Here is a 24,776-nt window from a genome sequence, read left to right as displayed (position 1 = left end):
CGCAATGTGCACAGCACACCCTAGAAATAAAAAATATATATAAATAAACATTCAATAAAAATGTATGTCTAGAAAAATTCAGTGTGTAGTATAAGATAAAGATATACATAAGTATTCATAAAGGTACAGATTCTGCATTAATCTCTCAGAACACAAAACTAGAAGTAAAAGCAGAAATATTTTCTTAACAATTAGACATCATCAATTGAAAAGTGTAATTTGAAATACAGATCGGTGTGTATTATGGCACACAATGATTAACAACCAAACTGAGAGTTATCAAGTGTCCAGAAAGTGTGCCACCAGGCTGAGTTGGTTACAGTGTGTAAGTTTAGTTCCAAACAGGTCTTGGAGAGCAGCACTTGACAGTGGTTACTTGTGTATCGCTGTCTTCTGTTCATAGATCCATTAAAAATCAGCTTTTCTTACTGACTCAGAGTCTCCATTTTGCCTTGATAAAGTCAGTGAACACATGAAGACCCTGGCTTCATCCCTAGAATAAAAAGTTTTTGTAGTTAGCTTGACAGAGATGCCAGCGTTGTGCAGTTCTGTACCTGTATGAAATACCTCTAACTGATAATGGCAGTTTCCTGACTAGCCCAGGTCCTGTCTTTCTCAAGATGCAGTTCCCGGCAGCCCTTAGTTTTCTTCCCCAGTTGGGCCCTTAAATGAAACCAGTTTACCGCCTCTGCTGTTTGCCAGAGTCGTCAGTGTGATGTTTCCCAGTGTGACAGAGTCTGGAGAGCAGAAAGTCTCACCAGGAATGGTTATCTCTGTAACATAGACATCTAGGAAATGGCAGTGGAGAGTTTTTTGGAGCACAACATAAAACAGGACAAGCCATGAGACTGTAAAACAGGGGCACACTTTAATTTCCGGTTGGCCGAAAAGTTCGTCTAAGTTTTTCCATAGCAAACTAATACAAAATTAGTTTTTTTTCTGGGAGAAAGAAAACAAGAGAAAGGCTTGTTTCAAGTCATAGTTTCAAATAATCAAAGAAGTAGACTTTTCTGTTTCATTGTTCAGCAGGCAATAAAGGTGTCCTGTAGTCACTTCTGTGAGTAAGATAACTATTCTTGAAGATGTTGTCATGATGCTATAATACTTTTAAGTCACATTGGACCTTTGCTGTATGTAGCAGCAGATAGTTTCATGGGGGGATGTGCCTCATCAAAATGTCACCAGCAGAGTTCTGTATGTTCCTTTAAGATGATTACGTTTGATTGCAGTTTACTAAAGTCATGATTGTTGCTGTGTTTTATCATCAGTGACATGGATGGTTTGGCCCTAGGGCTATCAGATTCTCCACTGATAGACAAAGATGAAAGGAATTAGCCTTTTGGAGGATATAGTATTGTCTCGGTGTGGCATTAAGTACTAAAACAAAAATCAAGTCTTTTGAAGTCTTCCTTAATACTGATTAAACAAATAAAAGAGTATTCATGATCTCTGTGGTTTTTCTGCCATTTTCTCTTGAACTTTCCATTAGGTTACATTCTCAAAAGAAATGTAGTGTGGAATTTGTCTCCTAAATCCAACTGTCACTGTCTAGGGCCTGTGGAATGGTACCATGGGATATCCCATGGGGAGCAACTCACTGCTTATAAATAGTGTTAGTAAAACAGCACTGAACACCGTTCTCTTTTGTTTCTGACTATATAGCATGCCAAAGCTGAACTTAAAATCACTAATTTAAGTCTGCTTAGTGCCTCAGCCCTGAGTTCTACTTCAGATCGTGCAGTAGGCAGTAAGTTGTCTAATAGAAAAAGTTCTAATTATTGCCTGAAGTTTTGGCCCCAAACCCTAATACCAGGCAAGACTTTGACAGAGAAACTGTTCCAAACCAAGGCTCAGAACCAAGCTGCTTGGGACATGGCCAGTCCATTGAGTGTATAATAAAATGAAGACCAAGAGGGTTTTTTTTTTTCTCCCTTTGCCTAGTAGCAGGCTAACCAGTACCACTCACCCCAGGGCTTCTCAGATCTGAACCCAGCTGCTGAATGAGTAAGAAATCAAAAGAGGGAGTTTTTCCACTCTATCTAGAATAGAAGGAAGAAAGAGATGCCCCTTTGTGCTTGTGCTTTTGCCAGAAACGGAAGTAATCTTTTAGGAGCACTTGAGTGCTAGCAGAATCCATCACAGCAAGCCGGATAATCAGCTGGTTACTCTGGAGGAGAGCGTGGTGTTCGGGATGCGGTGGAGGAGTGATGGGTGGTAGAAGAGTCTCTGACTCTTTAGAATCTTTTAACTGTATGTGGCCTGTTTATAGTCAGAGTGTATTCGCGTATTATATCTTTAAAAGGCGAGTGGAGAACCAGACGTTGCCAAGTAACACAGAGGAAAGGAAAGTTGTTGTGGCAGAAATACAGGGCCAGTACTGACGTGGTTGTGAAAAAGGTCTGACTAGTCACAGAACAGGACAGTCAGGCAGCACACTTGTGGCAGGGCCGTGCCCTGGGGTAGGGAGTCGTCTTGGAGCCGAGCTTGCAGGTGCCTGGCGTCCCACCATGAAGACTTCTACCCATTCACAGCACAGGTGGGGAGGGGCCGTGAAAGGTGAAGCCTTTAAGTAATAAAGCACAAGGAAAGGGCTCAAAGAAACTTGTGAAAGAGTTCATCCCTACCTGTCACTAACCTTTTTTGTTCTTCTAGTCCTTATTCGTGGCACATTTTTAACCCAGTTGTATTCACAGTGTGTCTATCATTTTCTGTTCCACTGTTTTCCTGATTATTTTCCCCTGTCACTGTGGAAGATTTTAAGCAAGGGGGTGACATGATCAGCTTTGTCTCTTTGGAAGTGAGCCCTGGTGATGCTAGAGAAGCCAGAGTTGATGGGAGGAGAATCAAAATGGGGTTCAAGAGATGTCTCGGGGCTCCTGCCCTGATGGCCCATGAGGAGAGAGTTCTAGCCCAGATGTCAGGTCCCCTCCTGAGCCCCACCCCCAGTCAGGTGGAAAGGCTGCCTGTGCCTCTGGGAGGGCCCACCCCTGCCGTCACATTCCACAAGCCTCCCTGAGCCCTGGTTTGCTCTGGAGCAGAGCCTCATCTGGTGTCAGTGATGGGCAGTGCTGTTCGTGGTTGGCAGCTCCACGTGGCTCATGGGGAGTGTTATCGGCCCTGCACTTCCTTGTGCTTGCCCTGCTGTCTTGGGGCAGGAGCGGGTGTGATGAGAGAGGTTCTGGAAACGTTTTCTTGAGCAGAACATAATGATCATGACTATGGTGATACACATCCGTTTAAAGCTGGCTGTATAAATCACTCTCAGCAGGGCATGTTGGGAAGGGGGTGGCTCTGCTCAGGGACAGGCTGGATCCTTGCTGCCGCCCCAGCTCATCCCTCGCACTCAGAGCAGGCCAGTCACTCTCTGGTGCTGCGTTTCCTCATCTGAAAAGCTGCAGAATTTTCAACCTTTGAAATGTGTGCACTGCCTTTTCAGAAGTGTCTTTTCGCTGAGGATAAAGAAATAATTTTGATCTTTGGTAGTTGGTAGAGTAATGTCCTGGAAGTCACATTTTGTCAGTAATAGCATAGAGGCTGTTGTTAAATATGGTCAGGGGAGCCTGTGACCTGGTTCCCACTGTACACAGCCTTCATTAAGATCTTTAATTTGATCTTCAAGATTGCTTTGATCTGTGTTTGAAAGGGATTGAGCTCAGGTTTCGCTCTTATTTGGTAGACTGATAGAACTGCCGTCAGGTGAGGCGGACAGCAGGCTGGCGGCCTGAGAGAGATTGTGGCCTCCACCTTCCCTCCTCCTCTGCCTTCTTCCCTTCTCCCTTTTTCCTAAAGAAGGGCAGCCCTTACATTGCATGTTAGTGTGGTAGATACACCACCATAACGGGTTTTAGATGACAGTTAATCTTGATGTTTTTAGACATTTAAAAACTGTTTGAAGTATTACTTTTGTAAAATCTCATTTTAATATGTTAGTTTCCTTTTTTATTTAAAAATGAGAACTGTTCAGGTCATGGAAAATTTCTACTACTCTGCTAACTCATTTAGAAAAGGCTCTTACATTGATTTCTCTGTAATTTGTTTGAAACATAGATATATACTATGTGGTTTCCCAAAAAAAAAAAAAGCTATCAGGTGGCCCCTTCTTTGTAATTAACTTGCTATTTTAATAATACAGTATTATATATGAAGATACATTTCCCCTTAAAGTTGCAGGGCGTTTTATATAATTGAAAGAGTTCCAAGGAAGCAGAGCATTGTAACTTTCTGCCAGATGTTCCACAGTAGTGAAAGCAGACTGATAACAGCGCCAAGAAAAGCCCTCGCTCTGCCTGGAGAAAGCACTACCATATTTGGCCTTCATGAAGTTGCATATTACTTGGCATACACACACACACACACACACACACACACACACACACAAAGCTTCTTTGGTGACTTCCTATGTTTGATTTTAATTTTTGAGTAAATGTGGTTTTTTTAAAGGTGGATTTATGTTATATTGGCGTATTGTCTATTTAAAAGAAACCACTACTGTCTACTGAAAAAAAACACTATTTTGTTTCCACAGAAACCTGCTAATATTTTAGTTATGGGTGAAGGTCCTGAGCGAGGAAGAGTAAAAATTGGTATGTTATATCTTTGATAAGTCACAGCGTAGCACTCTTTTAAAACTTTTGCAGGCAGCTTTATCACTTCTAATTTTTGCTGTAATAATATGCATTTATTCATATAGTTCCATGTGATCGAAGCCATTTCTAAAGAGTATACATTAAAAGTGAAAAATGTTTCACACTCTCAAAAGGTGTCAGACAATCTTTAGAGACTGAAGTGTTCTAATTATAAAATAAGCCATGTGAGTTTCTTAGAAACTTTTTGCCTTCATTAAAAATAGCCTGTAGAGGTGAGTGGCTTCTATCCCTGTTAGAAGCCAACCTCACCTTTAGTCCTAAGGGCGTACAGCAAACTACTAATCATACCATCCGTTCTGTTTCCCTGAGCCAGGTCGATCCGAACATATCCTTCTGTTAGCCTCATCTAGGTCAGGGATTACAAGCTAAGAATACCACTGAGGCTGGGTAGGTTCTAACGAGCCTTTGCCTGAAGGGAAAAGAATTAACGAGCTTTCTGTGCCTCTGCATGTTTTCTAATAGCTCTGTTTTCTTATGTATCAGTGCAAAATTTTACCCATTTCTGGTCTGATAACTTATAAAGATAGAGCTAGATTTATTTATCCTATTTTTTCATTGTCATTTCCAAGTTGTGTTTGTGACATTTATTTAGTTTGTGTGTGGATAGAAGAAATGTAGTAACCAAATTATCTTAATTTTAAAGCAGCAGGATTATGGGAGTATATAACAAAATAAATATGAATTTCTGATTGCCAAATTTAGTATAAATTGGGATTATTAGCTGATTTGTACCACTTCACCAGCAAAGAAAAACCCAGGTGTTCCCAACCCTTCTTTCCACCCTCCCCTTTAAATCCTCCAATCCCATTTTCTTCTAATTAGACTCGGAAAATACCCTTGATATAAACTGCAAAATTCTTGACAAACATTTGATGCATCTCAGAATGCTCCTAGTCAATTGGCTTGCTTTAAGAATCAGGCCCTGTCGGTCCTTACGTAGCGTCAAATGCCTGTTAGGTCCTTAGGTGTGCATTTAGCAGATTTCATCCAACCAGCGTGGTGGCATCAAATTCAAATGTAAGTTCAAAGCATGCACAGTCTAAAAGACCCAGCCAGACAGTATTTACAGATGTGTTTGCTACTGTAAGACTCGGGGAAAATTTATATATTAAAAATAATCTCATTTGGAATTATTTCTGTGTCACATGTATGATGTTGACAGGCTTGGGGGATATCAATAGCTTAAAGTAGTCACACTTAAGATACATTCTTCTGTAAATCAGTATTTAGTAATCCGACTCATGGTTTTAGTTCTTTGCCACATTTCTGTGTTGGTTTTTTTAACCTCTATAAGTAGATCGATTAAGGCCTGCTTCATTAAAAATGTGTATTAGGAGAGCAAAATCCAACAAATGGTGGATGAATCTTGAAATTTTTGAATAGGTGGTATGACTAGTGATTGTTCATTCAATGTGTATTTGGCAGCTCTGTGTAATGACACTGTACTTGATGTTCCAAGGGATAGCGAGACAGAAATGTTTTTATCTGTAAGATCATGGTTCGTTAGGACAAACAGCTGTGCCTGAATAACTGCACTACATAGTAAACTGTGCGAAATGCTGTGAACTGTATCTCAGCACAGCTCCAGCTCTGAGATACGAGTTGTTGACATTTGTCAAATCAGTTTCTTCTGCCCTCAGTTTCCTCATTTGAAAAAGGAGGTGATTGAATTATATGATCTTTAAAGTCTTTTCCGGCTTAAAAAAAACAAACACAATTCTTTAAAACTAAAGAAAAAACTCAACCCAAATAAATGGGGGGAAATAGTGGTATTGTCATACTGTACATCAGCTTATACTAGTGAGCATGCTTATTGATGCAGATAACGGGAGGCCTCACCCTAACTGATCTAGTTTCCTGGTACTTGTGACCAGTAAAAAGAATGAACATGTGGCTGGCTGCACAGCCCTGTCCCCCTGGTGGTAAGACAGATGGAAAGAAATCTGCCCGGAGGAGTAGGGTCACCCTGGACCTCAGGCAGCAGAGTGAGTTTGTAACCCAGTGGCAGTAGTTTGCAATGAATGAAGATCTCAACCTTGGCTTATATTTAGACTTCTGAAAGGGGTGAGATGTTTTGTTGGTTTTTCTCCCCGCAGAATTCACGTTTTTCGTATCTTACTAAATAATAATAGTAAAATTAGAGTCATCAATTACATTTGTAAAAATCTATTTACTTATCACTGTTGTTATTATTATTATTTTTTACAGCTGATATGGGCTTTGCCCGATTATTTAATTCACCTTTGAAGCCTTTAGCAGATTTGGATCCAGTAGTAGTTACATTCTGGTACCGAGCCCCAGAATTACTTCTTGGAGCAAGACATTATACCAAAGCTATTGGTGAGTAGAACTGATTGAAGTTCCATAACATTTTTAAAGTGGCCTTGTTGTTGTGAAATATACATATGTCTGTATATTTTTTAGGTCAAGTGATACAGAAAATTATAAAAGTAAAAGCAAAAACTAACATAAAATTCTACTGTCTAGAAATACCATCATTGGCATTAGGGGTATACATTCCAGACATCTATTTCTGATAAATAAACAGATGCTAAAAAGGTTTTTAAATAAATGGGCCCATACTGAATTCTAAGTAAAAACTATTTTAAGTTTAATTTTAGGTGAAAAAGAGAAATAAACACAATAAAATTTCTGAATCATTGAACTTCAGACAAATACTTCTTTTGCCAAAAGAAATACTAGCTTCTAAAAGATTTCCCTTAAAATTAAGTAAAAGAAGATTATGAAAATAAGTAGGAGCTGAGAACATGGTCATTCACTTTTCAGTTTTTATTAGTATTATCTCCCTGTATGAAGAATTAGGAAATGAGTGCTCTTCTACTTGTTCCCCCACCAGCCTCTCAATGTATAAGCTCTCTTAATAATATCGGTCATTATCATCATCATTGTTACCACTTTGTTGATGTTTTCTGTTTGCAAACCATAATGCCCACTGTTGATTATACTTAACTACGTATTGTAGTGGACTTGATATTCAGCTACCACCTTTTATCATAGCTATATCACAATCCTTTTATGACATCTTTATTCTGCTTCATTTTATTTGGTGGAATTTTATCAAGTAGTTTTTTCTTATGTATTTTGTCTTTCCTTTTTTCACGCCTCTGTTTTTGTATGTCTTTATTGCTTACTTGTTCTACGTTCTCCAGAATGATATTAAACCCATTTTTATTTTATTGGATAACTCCATCCCCAACTCTTATACTTTGCTCTACTCTGGATTGATTTTCATCTTGCTTTTTCCTTTTTTGTTCATCTGGGTTGGATCTGTTTCATTCTGGATTTCAGTATTTCATCCCTTACTTTGCTGTGGAATATTCTCAAGTAACCTGTCTTAGAGGTAAATTTTCTAGTTCTCTATTTCTGAAAAGAAAAATGAGTTTGTCATACTTTACAGTTTGGCAGGGACTAAAGTTACAGGTACAAAGTGATTTTCCCTCAGAGTTTGGTGAGGCTCCTCAACTGTGCTCTGGCGTCAGTGTTGGTAATGGAAGGTCTCAGGTGGTGGTGGATTCTGTGGGGTTTTGTGTTTCCTGAAAACAGAGGATTTCTCATCCTTGTGTTTCACACTGATTTGCTGGCCACCTACAGGCCCATTCAGTTCGAAGTTTATATCCCCTGTCTGTGGAAAATTCTCTTTGAAGTAGACTTGATTTCCTCCTCTGTGTTTTACTTCTCTCTTTCCAAAGCTGAATGTAGGCAGATGTCGGATTTCTTGGACCGGTACCCTTTGTACCACTTTTCTGCTCATGTTTTTTACCTTTGTCTTTTTAATTTCTAAGAACCCTTTCTTGTTCTCTTGTTCTCTGTTTTCTTTGTAGTCACTCTTCATTGATTTGTCTTAGTCTCCCTTTCATGTGGTTAGTATTCTTCAACTGTTTGTTGACCCTTGATGTCTCTTTGCATTCAAGACTCAAGTTACAGAACACTGCTTGGGAACTTAGTGTGCATGGATTGGAGAGCTCCGAGGCTGGCAGGCTTTACTTTAGAGTGATCCAGCCAAGAGCAGCCATTAATGGAGAACCCTAAATGCCAGCATGTGCGAGTCTTTGCCCTGAGGACTTTCATATTCTTTAAGGAAAAATCCTCCAACCTTCAGCCCAACTTTTGTATACCTCTCAGGGAATTTGGGAAGTGGGGGAGGTGGGTGGTCCACAGTTCAAAATATAGTCTTTGTATTTGACATTTCTTCCCTGAGTTGTGCAGGACACATCTGCTTCCCATCCAACAATAATACTGTGGACTGGGGCCTTCTCTGAACTGTTTCCAGAAACATTTTTATCTGTATCTCTGCTCAGTCAGGTCTGCGCACATGTCTTCATCCAGGTCTTAGTCACAATTCTCCTTCTTCAGGGAGAACGTCGTTGGTCACACCATCCACCTTCCCCGTCCTGGTAGTAGCTATATTCAGTGTCTGAAATCCCCTAACTGGGTGGGCCATGCCCAGGTGTCACCGCTGGAGGTCATTGCCTACATGGCCCCGGGTGAGAAGTGGTTCCTTGCCAAGGGAATCCCTGATGGTCTCTTTCCGTGCTCTGTGTTACTGGGGCTTTGCTGTCACTTCAGTATGTATTCAGAGGGGGAAGGAGCGATGGTTGTACTCTTTCCCTCATAGCAATCTTGAAATCAATGTGTCTTTTTTCATAAAACCTTTTATGTTCACTAATCTTTATATCTGCTTTGAGATCACATTTTACTGTATAGAAAAATAAAGGTAGATTATTAGATATGGGACTTTGTGCTATTGTTGCAACCTTTCTACAAATCTAAAATTATTCCAAAATAAAATATTTTATAAAAAGTCAGCTAAGGAGGAAAAGTAAAGATTACTGAAGCTAGTCCTGTTTTTCAGTGTATATTACTACCTAAACATACATTTGATTATTTTTTTTACAAGTGTATTCTAAATGCTTAAGCATGTAAACTAATATCATACATAGCTTTTTTTTCCACCTAGAAAATGAATATTTAAAAGCAGTGCTACTTTTGGTAAGACATATTTAAAGACTATACAAATAAGAAAGTAATTACCAACTTGTAGCTGCTATTAATGGAAAACTTGAGACTGAATTGATATAAATTGAAGAGAAAATAAACTATCACATAGGTTTGTGACTCTGGCTCATCATTTATCTTTTTCTTTTTTCTTAAGAAACCCATTTTTCATTGTGAGCATTGAGATCTGAACAAGCTGTTACCCTCCAGAGCAGTTTACCAGTTCTAGGTCAGGGCTGTTCGTCACAGAGCTGGACTCACCAGCTATTAGATAGATTGCTTTGTTCAAATGGGTGCCTATTTTGGGTCGTAAGAGGGCTTCCTCCTCATTAACATCAAAAGTTATTGGATAACTATTAGGCTTTTTAAACTTGGAATGGAAATTATGAAAATTATGTCATTTACTCTTAAGGGATCTCCATCCATTTGAGAAACAGAATGAATATGTGTGGAAAATATGTTGCCATCTTTGAATAGCAGAAGCCTAGCCCTCTGACTTGTTGCTTTAGCTCTGCCACTCTAGGGGTCAGAGGACAATGTGTCCTTCACAGCCTCGTTTTCTGAAGACAAGGATTTAGCCTACATCATCTCTCAATTCCCTTTAACTGTAAGCGTTCTGTGCCCTTGGATAGACTCCACTGCCTTCTGGGGCAGGAAGAGCACCGGGGACTAATGTGGGGCAGGAATTGAGACCAAGGTCCGTGCCAGCCCCCACGAGCACCTGGCCTGGCCCAGAGCAGCCCTGGAGGATGCTTTCCTCTAATGAGGTTTGACAGAAAACAACAAAATTCTGTAAAGCAATTATCCTTTAATAAAAAAATAAATAAATGTTAGTAATAATATAAAAAACTAAAGTGATAACTGCATTAAAAAAATTGCACCAAAAAAGTAATGATGTAAGATCTTACAGATTGCTTTTTTATTTGAGAGACAGAAATCATACATAAATCACTTTTATATACATTTTTAAGAATAAAGACTAGAATCCACAAGTGAAAAATGAAACTTCTACCTTGCTTCCAGTCTCTCCTGCACCGTTACGTTCCTCCTACTCCCCACGTGGGTAGCCTAGGGGTGCGGTGAGGTTCTCAGCAGGGCCTCCAAACCACTGTCAGTGCACTTTCCTAGCACTTGGATTTCCTGAAGCAGATAGAGGAACCTTTGTGGTTGAACTTACATATTATTAGCTGAATATGTTCATTTTAGTGACATCACTGAGAAGGCTTAAACCTGCCAGTGGAGTTAGGTGGGTCGTGTTAATACTAAGGTACTAACAGGCAGCAGGAGAGTGTGGGGGAAATCTTAGCACATGAGCCCGCCTGTTCCCAGCCTTTCTGCAAATAAGTCGAGGTGCCATGGTCATTCACTCCCTTATAGGAGACTCTGAGCCGAGTCATTAAACCCGAGAGAAAATGATAGATTAGTCAACGGAGATAGGCTCGTTACACATGGGGACAAAGTTTAATTCAGTTTTGAGTGTTGACGGTTTTATGTGATTGACTTTGTGGAGAAGGGTGAAAGAGGGGAATCAACTCTTCAGTTGTCACTAAAATATTCTTGCCTGGAGAATCACAGGGACGGTGGGGTCACACAGAGTCGGACACGACTAAAACGACTTAGCAGCAGCAGGGCAGTCTTAAAAGTTTTTCTAAAGTAAAAACTTCGGTAAGACGGGGAGAATGAGAATTTACTCTTGCTACCAGGCTCCTCCGTCCATGGGATTTTCCAGGCAAGAGTATTGGAGTGGGGTGCCATTGCCTTCTCCCTACATTGAGGTAGAGGCTTATAATTACTGATTAAAACAAATTTAATCTATATCTCTCCTTCCCCCGATGTGGGTCTGCGTAGCCTGCCAGTTGGTGTCTACTTTGCCTGGTTAGCTCTGTAGCTACACATGAGCATTACAGAATTTGAGAAGTATATGGGGTTTGTGTGTTTTTAATTTGAAAAGTTTTTCTAGAAGAAATTTGACAGGTAGGTGAGCAAGAAAGGACTTTTCTTATGAATTCAGCACAATCTGAAAAAGTAGGCAAGTAGAAGAAACTTGTTGACAAAGATTCAGAAATTTATCTGAAGTAACAGCCTGATCAGCGAACTCAAATTCATGATTATTGTCTGGGTCAGTATTTGAAGGAGGGAAGGATGGTGAAATTGATAACAGGTGAAAAATAATAGAAACGACATGAAGAGAGAAGTTATATAGGGTAAAGTTAAACAAGTTTCAGTATTTTTCCTACTTTCTTGACTTTTCTTTTAAAGCAGTGTCTAGTGAGGGTAGCTAAACTACTTACTTACTGTTCACCTTCCTTTACATGTTTTATTTTCTTTGTTGGGGTTTTTCATTACCAGGCTGAATTGACAGAGTGTTTCTTAGGTGCCATGAGTAGGGTTTTAAAGATGCACACTGACCCACAGGCCCTCTCGGTGACCCCACTTAGCTTGCCTACCTTCTTCCTTTGGATTGAGACGATCAAAGGTCACCTTTCTGTGGGGTTTCCACATAAAAAGCATAATCACAAAATAATGAACTTTCCCGTTTACTTCCTGGCTTATATTTCTTGAGGAGACTTTTTCATAAGGTGATGTTGGCCTGATTTGGTTCTCTGATAGGGGAGAAAACTGATGACCAGAAAGCGTCATTTTTGAAATCACTTGCTTATGGTCTTGCTCGTAATCTTAAAGTAAATAGAGGTTTAACTAATTACTTTGAAATATAAGTGTGGTAATTTTAGATGAAATATGTATATTCCAGTTTTAGATTTTAGGAATTTCCAGTTATTTATTAATTAACATTTTTCCCCTCACTTTCTATTTAAGTGACCATTATTAACAGGTCTGAATAATCAGCTTTAATAGTGGTTTTAACTGTCCTCCTATAGTTATTTAGGGCTTCCCTTGTGGTTCAGCTGGTAAAGAATCTGCCTGCAATATGGGAGACCTGGATTCAATCCCTGGGTTGGGAACATCCCTTGGAGAAGGGAAAGGCTATCCACTCCAGGATTCTAGCCTAGAGAATTCCATGAACTGTAAAGCCCATGGAATCACAGAGTTGGACACGGCTGAGCGACTTTCACTTCACATAGTTTTTATGTTTGCCACAGGTATTGGTTACATCAGTGAGATACCGTTTACTATAGTCTGCTGTGTGCACAGCACTGTCCTGAGTGTAGGGAAGTTGCCATTGCTGGTTTAGGGATTTGTTAAGGGTAGAAATGGAGTATCTGCAGCTTCAGATTATAAATTGGCATATTTATCTTTCTAATAGTTCTATTAGTAGGAATTTAATATGAATGAAAGTTAGCCTGTATCTTAAAGTAAGTGAAGGAAATTGGTTGTATACAGAGGAATCCATTTGCCTGGCTTTTAAGTAATTCTTATGAAGTTATAGCCTCTGTGCCTATTGAAAGGTAGTATTCTGCCCCTTGTTTTCTTGTCTTTTAAACACTTAAACTTGCAAAGTCTGACACTGCTATAGCATGAAGAAACCCTTTGAACAGAAAGTCCTTCCAGCAGAAATGCTGTTTTGTTAGAATATTTAAGGTCAGGCGTTGTCTTTTTCCTGTTGGAACAGCACCTTGCTAACTAGTGCTAACACAGGAGGATAATTATTAAACTTTACAAGCTAATAAGTCCATAAACTAGATAAAAAATTAAAAATGTGTTTTACCTCAAAAAATGGTGCTGATTGATTTCAGCAAGTATGCCCAATTTCCAAGGCTGTTTGGGTTTTCTGTTTGTTTTTTTGTTTGTTTGTTTAGTTTTATTTATTTATGGTTCCTATGCTCTGTGTGCAGCTTTGTATGTATTTCACAGATAAGGTAATGTGTGAAGCACTTAAACTCACCAAAAATTTTAGATAATAAGTTTGATTGAACTTGGAATGAAACCACTGGGTGGGATGGAGGTATAACAAAGAATGAAATACGGGTGGATGGGGTGGGAATATATATTTACAAACAATATTTTTTATATTTATAATTGCTTAGGATTTAATATGACTTATTAGGGGAGAAAAAGAATGAAAAAACACTCCCTGCCAAGATAAAGATGCATTTTCTTTTGGAAAGAACCACTTTATTTTCCTCCTTTCTTTTTCTTTTTTCCTTTCTTTATTTTTTCTTTTCTTTTCTTTTTTTTTGTGTTTTTTTTTTTGTTTGTTTTTTGTTTTGAAGATATTTGGGCTATAGGGTGTATATTTGCAGAACTACTAACGTCAGAACCAATATTTCACTGTCGACAAGAGGACATCAAAACTAGTAATCCTTATCACCATGACCAGCTGGACAGAATATTCAATGTAATGGGATTTCCTGCAGGTACACATTATATTTTTGTTTTTGTTTTTAAATCACTGTTGTTTGAACTTAGATGTCTTCATTGAAAGGATGTGTATTTTTAGCTGATGAAAGCTACTCTTACTCAATTCTTTATATTTATGACTTGCATTAATCAAAGACCCAGAGAAATAGCAAAATTTGTAGAGTTCACATATTAGCATAAAAATATTTATGGGTTTCTTGAATTTGAGGAGTGTATTTTTGTTTCATTTCGGTTTTTGGTTTTGTTTTGTTTAATATTTAAAATGATAAAATATTTGAAATATCTGCGTTTAAAAAGTGCCTTTAGTTCTCACCATTGGCAACTGAATAGAATTCAGGAGCATGTCTTTTTGTCTGACAGCACTTAATAATAATGTCATTGTTTGGTGTTTGAATACAGATTTTGAAGACTGTTTCTACTTGAAACATATTGTATTGAATCATAGCATTTTTTGCTCTATAACCCTTGTCAGTAAGAACATTCTTTCCAGTTAAAACAGGTAGGATGTGAGTGAAGGCCCAGCCCTGCACAGCAAGCGGGCCTGCTCTGACTGCCGCCGGGAGGGGTGTTGGGGCATCTCGTCATGGGCTTTAGAGCTCCAGCCCCAGCCCAGTCCTTGTGCGATGGAACAGGAGTCCATTACTCTCCATTTGAAACGCCTGCATAGTTTTGGCTAGTCAAGTACTTATTGAAATAATAAACAAGTTTATTATTAATAAATATATATTAATAACTTAAAATATCAACTTATTATTGAAATAATAAGAAGAAACAATATATTGTTTCTTATTAGGAATTTTTCTCAGGTCGGTGGCTCAAAACTAATAAAGAAATATCTGGGAGTTATAATTCCACATTCCCTTTAATTATCAGTAAGTGCAAAATAGCTACCTTTGTCCAGAACTGATCAACATTTCTACAAAGATTGCTTTGTTGAGATGGGAGTTTCATTTGTTCACTAAATATTTATTGAGCACCTGCCATGTTTCAGGCACTGAGTTAAGTGTAAAATATTGTTGATATAATAAATGTGATTCTTGCCCTCTTGGAGTTGACATTGAGCTGCTTTAAGTAGAATGTTGAAAGAATAAGAGTAGTTTGAGTAGGTGGAGAAGAATGGCCTTTTCTTCCCACTTCTGAATGCACTCATCATTTCAGGGGTCCCCCGAGGAAGGAGCCTGACTTACAGGGCCTTGGAGGAGGGGCAGCCTCCACAGGAGATGGTTCTGAAATGGTTGTTAGGGTGTGGTTCCACAGTTGGGATCCGCTTATAGGGAATCTGAAAACCAGGCAATAGAATTTAGATTTGATGCGCTAAAGAAGGAGAATCTATGATAAGTTCTTGAGAACTAGTGCTGTGATTTGTGTTCTACTTTAGAAAGGTTTTTATGGCAGGGGTATGTAAAAATTTAAGAGGGGTAACTGAAGTCAGGAAACCAGCTCTGACCTGCAGCAGTACTCCACATGTAAAGTGATTTGGATGGAGAAGAAAGGATGGTATAATTTTTTAGAGTAAGCCTGTAATTGGAAGAAAAAAATAAAAGATTATCTCAGGATTTCTATTTGAGAAATTGACAGAAATAAAGAAATTGGAACAAGGAAGTAGTCAAGGAAAAAATTCCATTTAGGAGTTTAAAGTATGTATTTAGTTTACAATATGTGGTATCTGGAGGCTAGATAGCAGATATTTTTATAAGCCAGTTGAGAGAGAAGCTAACCTCTGGAGGTCACTTAAAAGCTGAGGTGCCGTGAAGCTACCTGGTAGAATGTGGGCACTTGTGGCCTCTCAGTAACGCCTCTTGATGGGGACAGCAGGTTTCTCAAACCGCGTGTGGTGTTTGAGTAACTAATGCCAGCACACCTGACCAAGACTTTTCCACCTGATGGGTCCGGTAGCTGGGGTTGCTTTTGTTGTTGTTATTGAAACTAGCCCAGGTTCTAGCTGACTTGTTCATATGCTCGTATATCCTACTCTCTGTTTCAGACAGCTGTAACTGCTTACCTTGATTGCCACGGAAAGCAGTGTATTTAATAAGGGGAGCGTAAGGAGGGCCGTATAAAAAGGACAGCTTACAGCTGCTGAGGGGGAAGATACTGCATTTATTGTTGAAAAGATCGGTTGCTGGATTAACCAAGACATGACGGGACAAAAATTTTACAGATAAGAATAGAACAATTTAATAATGGAAATATTTGTTTATAATTTGTTGGTGTCTTAATATAGAAACTGAGATGACTTATAGTAAAACAGAGAAAATAGACATTTAAAAAGTTTAAAAAAAAACAAGAGAGAACACAACGTATGGAGAATGCATGTACAGTTAAAGATGTTTACTGCAGCTCACCATTTATTCAAAGTCTGTACTTTCAGGGAGGTTAAAATGTAGGACATGTAATGAGAAGTGAAGTCACCTTTATTAAAGTTCTTGACAATAGGAACCTAGACAATATAAAATTGTATCAATGTGTTTCACAGATAAAGATTGGGAAGATATAAAAAAGATGCCTGAACATTCAACATTAATGAAAGATTTCAGAAGAAATACGTAAGTTGGCAAGAAAATAGACTGTTGATTTTTGCTTTTCTAGAATACTCAGGATCAGATTGAATACTCAGCATGATAGAATACTTGACAGAAGACTAGTCTGTTAAATAATTTTACTTATTTACTATAATAAATGTTTTTGCATTGTGGTAGTCTTCATTTCTTAAGATGTTTGGTGATAGAAGAAGGTGAATGTCTAATAGCAGCAGCTGATTTGGATATGAGGGGAAAAGTCAGTTCATTTCTTTCCATATTTGTTACTTTCTGGAAGCTCTTTGTCTGTGAAAGGCATCACAGCTGAAGCAGGAAGAGACCGAAACAAACCAGCCTTTGCTGGTAGCCACCTGTCTCCTGGGTTGGGTTGTAAATTTAAGCAGGTTTTTTAATAGAGAAGACGAAATGGTTCATCTATTTTCACAGCAGGATCAGGGGATTGGGACATGCAGTTTACAGACCTATATGACAGTGTTTTTAAAATTTGTATTTATTTTAAGCTTACTAGTAAGGCTGAGTTCAGCTCTTGACCCATACGTTATTTAAGATCATTGTTGCGATAGCATTCATGTGAACAAAAGCTAAGCAGTCTGTATGTTATTCATGAAATTATCTTGGCATTTAATCAGTGGTGTCCACTTAAAAGTGATTGTGGGAGTCCTGAATGAAGTGTAAAATTGATTTAATACCATTTTCAGTGTATGTTCTGTGTTGGTTATGATTAAAATAATTCTGTTCAGAGAATTTTACCCAATGTAAAATTAATCTCAAATCTAATGTAGATATTTCATAGTGTTTCTCTTTCAGGTATACCAACTGCAGCCTTATCAAGTATATGGAAAAACATAAAGTTAAACCAGATAGTAAAGCATTCCACTTGGTAAGTTTTAGAGAACAGTACTAATGAACTATATTTTTCCCACCTGTTTAACCCAACCTGACTTTTTTTGACTCAATTTCTGTGGTTACTCAGTATTCTTAGAGTTCTTTAATAGTAATACTAATAGAGAGTTCTTGTTGGTGTGTACTAGTAATGATATCCAAACCCAGGTTTTTCCAAACCCAGGTTTGACAGCCTTAATGTTTGGTTACATTTAATTTTCTAAAGACAGTCATTGAACCAAGTCTGTCACTTTTTAAAAATTCTGTTTATTGGTTTTCATCAGTTATTTTAAAATTTCAAAGAATCAAAATGAAAACAGTCTTACTGTTCTGAAATAAGGTTTAGAGATTATTTTTTATTTCAGTCCTTTGAAAGGTTGTTTACAGAATTTTAACTCCCAAGGTGCCACTTATAAACATAGCTGTTACAGGGCCTTCAGGGCCGCTGTGCGTTGTGTGCTTTTTCTGGGAGAGTATGAGAGATGCGGTGTGTAGATAGTGCATAGTAGGAAACTGATTTGAGCTAGGATCGAACTGTGCACTATCAAGGTGACCTGTGACATTATAGTCAACCGTTGTCAAATTTGTTTACAGTGAAATTTCCATTTTTACATTAAAGCAATTAAAAATGTTTTTCAGGTTTATGTTTTTCAAAGAAAGTAATATAAAGGAGGATTGAGGGAAGCAAGTTGTATTTTGCTTGGCTTAAAATTCTTTTAGTCCTTTTTTCCCAGTATTTTTAAGTGAGTTCATTAAACAGGAATTTCTCTACTTTGAAAGGATTAAAATTTCCTTTAGTACCAGGCCACTTGGCAAATATTTCTTCCATTTCTGCTTTTTCTTCTCCTTCTACTCTTCTACTTCTGCAGTTATGTTTTATCATGTCCTGTATCATACATTTCATATCTAATCAGCAACTTAAAAGACAGTGCTCAACTGACCATATTACTACACAGTGTATTATTATCCAAATCATGGCTTCCTATAATATACTTAAGATAGTACCCAAATTGGAAGGTAAGTTAGATCCTTCAAAGTTACGGCCTTATTTATTCTAACAAAATACTGGTGACAGTGGTAGAGCACAAGTCCCGCTTTAGGGGGATTGCCTCACCATCCACCCCGCTTGCTGCTGCTCATTCTAGTCTAAGGCCTCTCACCACCCCCACCGCTGACACTCCAGAGACCGACTTTCTTTTCCACTCACCTGCTTGTTTTTGCTAGGGTAACTGTCTTGCATAGTCCCATCTGAAAGCTCTAATGTAATTTCATTAAACCTGTGGAGTGTTTTAAGTAGCAAATCCATGCTTTTCCTTTCAGTCTCAAAATAAAATTATGCTTCTACTGAAATATCAGCTCATTGAAATTAAACTGTCACCATCTCAACATTTCATCTGCATTTAAACATATCTCCTGTCCTTTTGTTCTTGATTGTCTCATCTCCCACCGTCTCCACATGTTCCATGGTTTTCAGAGTGTGTCCTAGTCCAGCAGCACAGTCATCTGGGGCTGTTAGGAAGTGCTCCTGGGCTGTTCTGGAGTGCTCTGAAGCCTGGAAATCATGGTGTGAGGTCAGAGATTATAAGTCAAGAGACCACCATTTAGATACTATCTTAAATAACATGTTACATCAAATGTTCTACTTCATAGAGCCTATAGTAAATTATATTTCAACCAGAAGATACTGAATTTTCACATTAGTGTGACATTTCTGTAAGTAATATTAGTTATGATGATGATGATAGTAATGGCTAAGACTTATGTAGTGCTTTCTTTGTGCCCAGCACCATTATAATTGCTTTCTACATATTAACTCATTTAATTCCGAAAATAAACTGTTTTTAACCCGTCTTTGACAAACGGGGTTACAAAGTGGTTAAGTAACTTGTTTCAGAGTCACTCAGCTAATAAATGTAAGGTCAGGATTTGAAGCCAAGCAGTCTCCTTAGAATCTCCACTCGTAAGCACGCCCCTATTCTCTGTGGTTCTGTGCCAGTCCCCGCATCTGTTTGTAGACCTGGTGCGCACTGTCAGGAGAGCACTGTCCGACCATCTGTGCTGTCCAGTAGGGCAGTCCTGAGCTATGCGCGGCTGCCGAGCTCTAGAAATGGACCTGGTATGACTGAGAAGCTGACTTTTAAAATTTAGTTTAGTTTTGATTCATGTGGATTTACATCAATAGCCACATGTGGCTAGTGTATTTATATTACAAGTTTTCCCTGTAATAGAAAAATAATAACTCGAAGAATTTTAGTCCTGTTCTAAATTGGGTATAGCAATTTAGATAACGTAGGGAAAAGATTGTTGGTTTAGAGTAAGAAGACATGAGTTTAGTTAGTTCTTACAGGAGAACCAACTGAGATAATGAATATTAGAATGACTAAAATGTGAATTACTACATTATGTGGAATAATTGGGGAACTTGGAGAGGGGAGTTAATTTGGGGCAATAAATGCCTCCCTATTTTGAGGTATTATTAATTAAAAAAAAATGCATCCCACAATGTGCCACAGGTGTGACTATGAGAAGTAAAACAGTGATGTGTTTATGACTTATGGTTTCAGCTTCAGAAGTTGCTTACCATGGACCCAATAAAGCGAATTACCTCAGAGCAGGCTATGCAGGATCCCTATTTCCTAGAAGACCCGCTTCCTACATCAGAGTAAGTGATCAGTTTGTTCACTCACCAGCTCCATAGACGTTTTTGGTGCCTGCTTTCCTCTAGTTGTCAGCTCCAAGTCACCATCGCTCTTTATGGGGACCCAGGGGAATCCTTTTGAGAGGCAGAAAGTGAGCTCTGATGACTGAAGTGTCTCGGGTTTTACAGCTGGCATGGTGCTGGCGTCATTTGCCTCTGTCATTTGGTTAGTGACAGGTTGGTTCCACACACTGTCTACCTCACCGCTTGCAGTTACGGTTGCAAACTCCACCCCAAGTACATTTGTGTTTCCATTCTTTCTTTCCTTTTAAATGTACCAGGGAGAGTAAAAGAGAAATGTTTGTTTGACTAATCACATTCCTGCCAGAATCTGTCTCTTGTTTGTGATGATAAAAAAGGACCACTGAGATCAAAGAAGAAATCAGAGTCCTCTCGGAGTATTGTTGATTATTCATACAGTGAGCCGCCCTCCCATGGCCTGCTGTCACGGCAGTGGTTAGAAGAAGGGACTTGCTGTGTCACAGTTGCACGAAAGATGCTTATTACATCACAGATAGGGGGTTTGAGTCCAGACTAAAAGATGAAAGCAAGAAACACATACAGCATTTGAAATACTGGTTAGTATACCAGAAATCGTTTTTCTTTTTCTTTTTTCTTATGATCAGTGTTTTTGCCGGTTGTCAGATCCCTTACCCCAAACGAGAATTTTTAACAGAAGAAGAACCTGATGACAAAGGAGACAAAGTAAGTATTAAAGTACAGTTGGCATCTGGCTTTGTTCAGTGCCCCCATGACTTCTGGCATGGACATCTTTGGTTCTCCCTCTGAGTTGAGCTGTGTCTCTCTGTTTAACCAATTGAGAAGAACCAGCAGCAGCAGCCGGGCAATAACCACACGAATGGGACCGGCCACCCAGGGAACCAAGACAGCAGTCACACCCAGGGACCCCCGTTGAAGAAAGTGAGAGTCGTCCCTCCTACCACTACCTCAGGTGGACTGATCATGACCTCAGACTATCAGGTACTCAGGCTGTCTCTCAGTGACCTGCGTGTCAGTACTGCCTGTGGGCTTGTGAGCACTGGGAAATGCGACGTAGCTAAGAAAAGACCTGCCTGTGTATGCCAACACACTGATGGGAAGAGCTATGGGCGTGGAAGGTGCCCGGTGGTACAGTAGAGGGGGCTTAGCCAGACTTCGGGTGATTGGACCTAAATTGTGCCATTGATTGGCTCTGTGACCCTGGACACGGCTCTAGTTTCTCATCTGTATCATGAGCGGGCGCACCTACCCTGCCGCTGCCGTGGGGCAGCTGTGGTGACCCTCAGCATCTGGCTCACAGCGGTGTTCAGGAAGTGGTGGGTCTCACTTCTGCAGCCCCATCCAGCCTCAAGGGGGTGGTTCAGATCTTCTCAGTGTCTTCATTTGTCGGATGTGGGTGATGGCCAGTGTGAGGCTGTAGTCAGGATGAAATGAGACTGTGTGAGCTAATGGCAGTGGTCAGCCGGACCGACAGTCGTTTGATAGATGACACCAGTCACTGTGTTCATTATTATTATCTTCCTTAAAACTCTTAGTAGTGTTCACAGTACGCAGTGAGTACTTGCTGAGTGTCAGTGGTGGTGCTGGGGGTGTCATGATCATAGGAAGAGCTTGTCAAGACTTACCTGTGCCAGCTCTTCTGTCAGTGTGGGACAGACCTTCCTTCCTCCAGGCAGTATGATAGCTGTGAGGTAAGCTCTATTGGCAGGAAATTGGGGCTCATGGAGGTTGAGCCCCTTCCCTCATTCACCCGTCAAGCCAGGGTGGACTCAGGACACAGACTCAGACCTGCTAGGCGGCTCCCTGTGCATTCTCTCCAGTGACAACAGCAGTTCCTTCACAGACAGACCCGTTCTGAAAACTGTATACCTTGTTCTGATCCTATTCCCATCTGGTCTGAATTCACTGTGGAAGTGTACTGAAAACTTGACCCATGAGAATTATTTACCTACTGAAAGAGATTGTAATAAATGGATAAGGCTCCCAGAGCCTGCGACTACACGTCAGGAATTAGATCTGAACTCTTCGCATGGTTCATGGGGGGTGCAGCCTAGGAAGCCCTGGGGATCACTGTCTGCTGAGTGGTGGCTGTCCTGCGGTGAGCTCAGCGAGCAGGGGCTCCAAGGCAGGCGTCTTGCGAGCTCATGGTTGCTGCTCCCCTCCCCACCTGGGAGACGAGCACATCTCCGGCACACGAGTGTGTTTGCACACAAGGTGTGCGTCCTGAGCAGGGGTAGAGGGGGGTGGGGGGACTCTAACCTTTGCCACTGAAACCAAGGAAATGCTGCTGTGTGTGTGTGTGTTGACGTTATTGTGGTGGTTTTTATGAGTGATTTCAAAAATAGTATTTCTGACTAGTTTTACATGTCCACTCTCTTTAAAATGTTGTTTTTGCTAGGGTTGGCGGAATTTCGAGTTATATGATTTATTAGATATCTTTGAAAGAGGAAAGTATTAAATTGTAGTTAATCTTCCATAGTGTTTGTTTTGGGGAGCTGATAGCATGAGAGAAACGTGCAGGGCTTTGAATAAGAATATAACCGATTGAAACTAGAGGTGTTTGACTGTACCTCTTGTGCTGCTTCTAGAATTGAGAATACCACTCTTCCTACATTTCAATAGCTGTAGCTTTACCTTTGTATATTGCTTGTAGCTGAAAAACAAGGTTCATTAATTTATAGAGCATAAAAATATCTAATGCTGAAGAAATAATTCTGTAATTTCCTTTCTTGTCGTATTCATTTCTTATTCTTCAGTCATGCATGGGTGTTGGGAGTTTTCTATTGAAAAAACAAGTATGTAGATTAGCTTTGAATTTCTTCTATGTATACATCATTGAGTTCAAGAGTAAGTGTCCCAGACAAATTATTTATGAGGTAGGTATGAGTAGCATGAAAGGGCGTTCCTGTTAATAGAATGAACCACGCAGCACAGGAGTAAGACTCACTTTGGTGTTATTTTATCAGCAGTACTTCTGACCTTCATAAAGAAAGGCTGACACTAAAAGATTTTAAGGGTTTTGTCATTTTAATTCTAAAGCCAGTACCTAGCACAGGACCTTTAAAGTTCTTACTGCTGTAAAATAAGTGACATCTTGAACACACAGAAGCCTTGCTGGCCTGGGGTGCAGCCAGCCCACAGCAACGCCGAGTCACGTCTCCTCTTCCTCTGCTTTTCCAGCGTTCCAATCCGCATGCTGCCTACCCCAACCCCGGACCAAGCACATCGCAGCCGCAGAGCAGCATGGGGTACTCAACTACCTCCCAGCAGCCTCCACAGTACTCCCACCAGACACATCGGTACTGAGCTGCGTCGGACACCGTCCATGCACTGTCGCGGTGCCGCAGGCCGCCTGCAGCTTTTGGCGGGAGCCTGGGATGGGCCATGAGAATGTACTGTGCAGCCACGCAGTCAGATGTCCGGTAGCCAAGTTCCACCGCTTTTCACAGATTGGGGTAGTGGCTTCCACGTTGTCGCTGTCTGGAGTTAGGCTTGAGAATAAAGTGCTAGCACAGTTTGTGTTGTGGGTTTGCTACTTCCATAGTTTACTTGACATGGTTCAGACTGACCAATGCATTTTTTTCAGTGACAGTCTGTAGCAGTTGAAGCTGTGAAACGTGCTAGGGGCAAGCATTTGTCGTCGTATGTGGTGAATTCTTCCAGTGTAACAACATTATCTGACCAATAGTACACACACACAGAGGTTTAACTGGTACTTGAAACACGCAGTATACATTAACGAAGCAACCAAGACTCAACATGAGATTATTTCGGTACACCTTTCATTTCAGTGTCTTATCAGTGGGTTGATTCATTTTCTACATTAATCAGTGTTCTTTGACCAAGAATATTGCTTGGATTGTTTTGGAAAGTACAAGAAGCCACATAGTTTTTCCAGGAAGGTTTCAAAACTCCCAAAGATTAATTTCCAACTTCTGAGTTTGTTTTTATTTTCAATCTATGACTTGACTGGTATTAAAGCTGCTATTGATAGTAATTAAATATGTTGTCATTGATATAAACCTGTTTGGTTCAGCAAACAAACTAAAATGATTGTCATAGACAGTGTTTTATTTTTCCTGTTGGTGTTGCTGATTTGTGAGCATGCTTTAAGATGAAAAAAGCATGAGTGATAACTTCCTTAAAAAGGTGCGGCATCCGATTCAGATATTTTGTCCTGATTTTAAAGCTGGTTGGTGTAGTGCTACTAAAATTTCGTTCAGTTCATTTTCTTTTTTTAAAACTTGTTCGCACGTTGTTTAGGGTGCCCTTACTTCAGCAAAGAAGAAGGAGTAGGAGAGCCTTAGACTTTTTGAGGAAAAAAGAAAACCTATAACATACAATGTACTGTATCAAACTATTTTACATGAATGACACAAGTATTCTGAATTTAAAAAAAATTGAACATTGTTAAAAACAAGGTGTTATGTAATAAATTTATTTTTCATAAATCAAAATATGGAGTCAACTGTATTTTTATGTACACACAGGTGTTTTATTTTAAAATGTGCCCTAACAAGTGGCCTCTGAGGAAACCTTTTCAGGTGTTTTCATTGATAGTATCTTTTGCCTCCACAATGAAGTGGTGGCCTAAGGTTTAGATATAAATTCGTTTCTCTGTACACTTAGTGCAATAATTTAAGATGAGAAATAGACACTTTTCTAACTGAAAGA

At 39.5% G+C, this 24,776-nt stretch overlaps 1 protein-coding gene across 5 annotated transcripts in view; it reads left to right on the top strand.

Moving 5' to 3' along the window:
* CDK8 (cyclin dependent kinase 8) overlaps positions 1 to 24,559 on the top strand; it is a 73,037-nt gene extending 48,478 nt beyond the window's left edge. For 2 of the 5 annotated variants that reach the window (XM_070800257.1, XM_070800260.1), the window contains 9 exons: positions 4,526 to 4,583; positions 6,855 to 6,986; positions 13,835 to 13,978; positions 16,459 to 16,528; positions 17,330 to 17,402; positions 19,969 to 20,066; positions 20,729 to 20,807; positions 20,925 to 21,083; positions 23,283 to 24,559. In XM_070800257.1, the coding sequence (XP_070656358.1) occupies positions 4,526 to 4,583; positions 6,855 to 6,986; positions 13,835 to 13,978; positions 16,459 to 16,528; positions 17,330 to 17,402; positions 19,969 to 20,066; positions 20,729 to 20,807; positions 20,925 to 21,083; positions 23,283 to 23,408 (939 nt within the window). In that variant the 3' untranslated portion in view covers positions 23,409 to 24,559. The remainder of the gene's footprint in view (positions 1 to 4,525; positions 4,584 to 6,854; positions 6,987 to 13,834; positions 13,979 to 16,458; positions 16,529 to 17,329; positions 17,403 to 19,968; positions 20,067 to 20,728; positions 20,808 to 20,924; positions 21,084 to 23,282) is intronic. The other 3 variants (XM_070800258.1, XM_070800259.1, XM_019971486.2) reach the window with 3 other exon arrangements.
* Positions 24,560 to 24,776: the final 217 nt, after the last annotated feature.

The sequence above is a fragment of the Bos indicus genome, chromosome 12, assembly GCF_029378745.1.
Source record: "Bos indicus isolate NIAB-ARS_2022 breed Sahiwal x Tharparkar chromosome 12, NIAB-ARS_B.indTharparkar_mat_pri_1.0, whole genome shotgun sequence".
NCBI lineage: Eukaryota > Metazoa > Chordata > Mammalia > Artiodactyla > Bovidae > Bos > Bos indicus.
The sequence above is the reverse complement of the archived record's forward strand: the minus strand, read 5'-3'. Positions and strand labels throughout refer to the sequence as shown.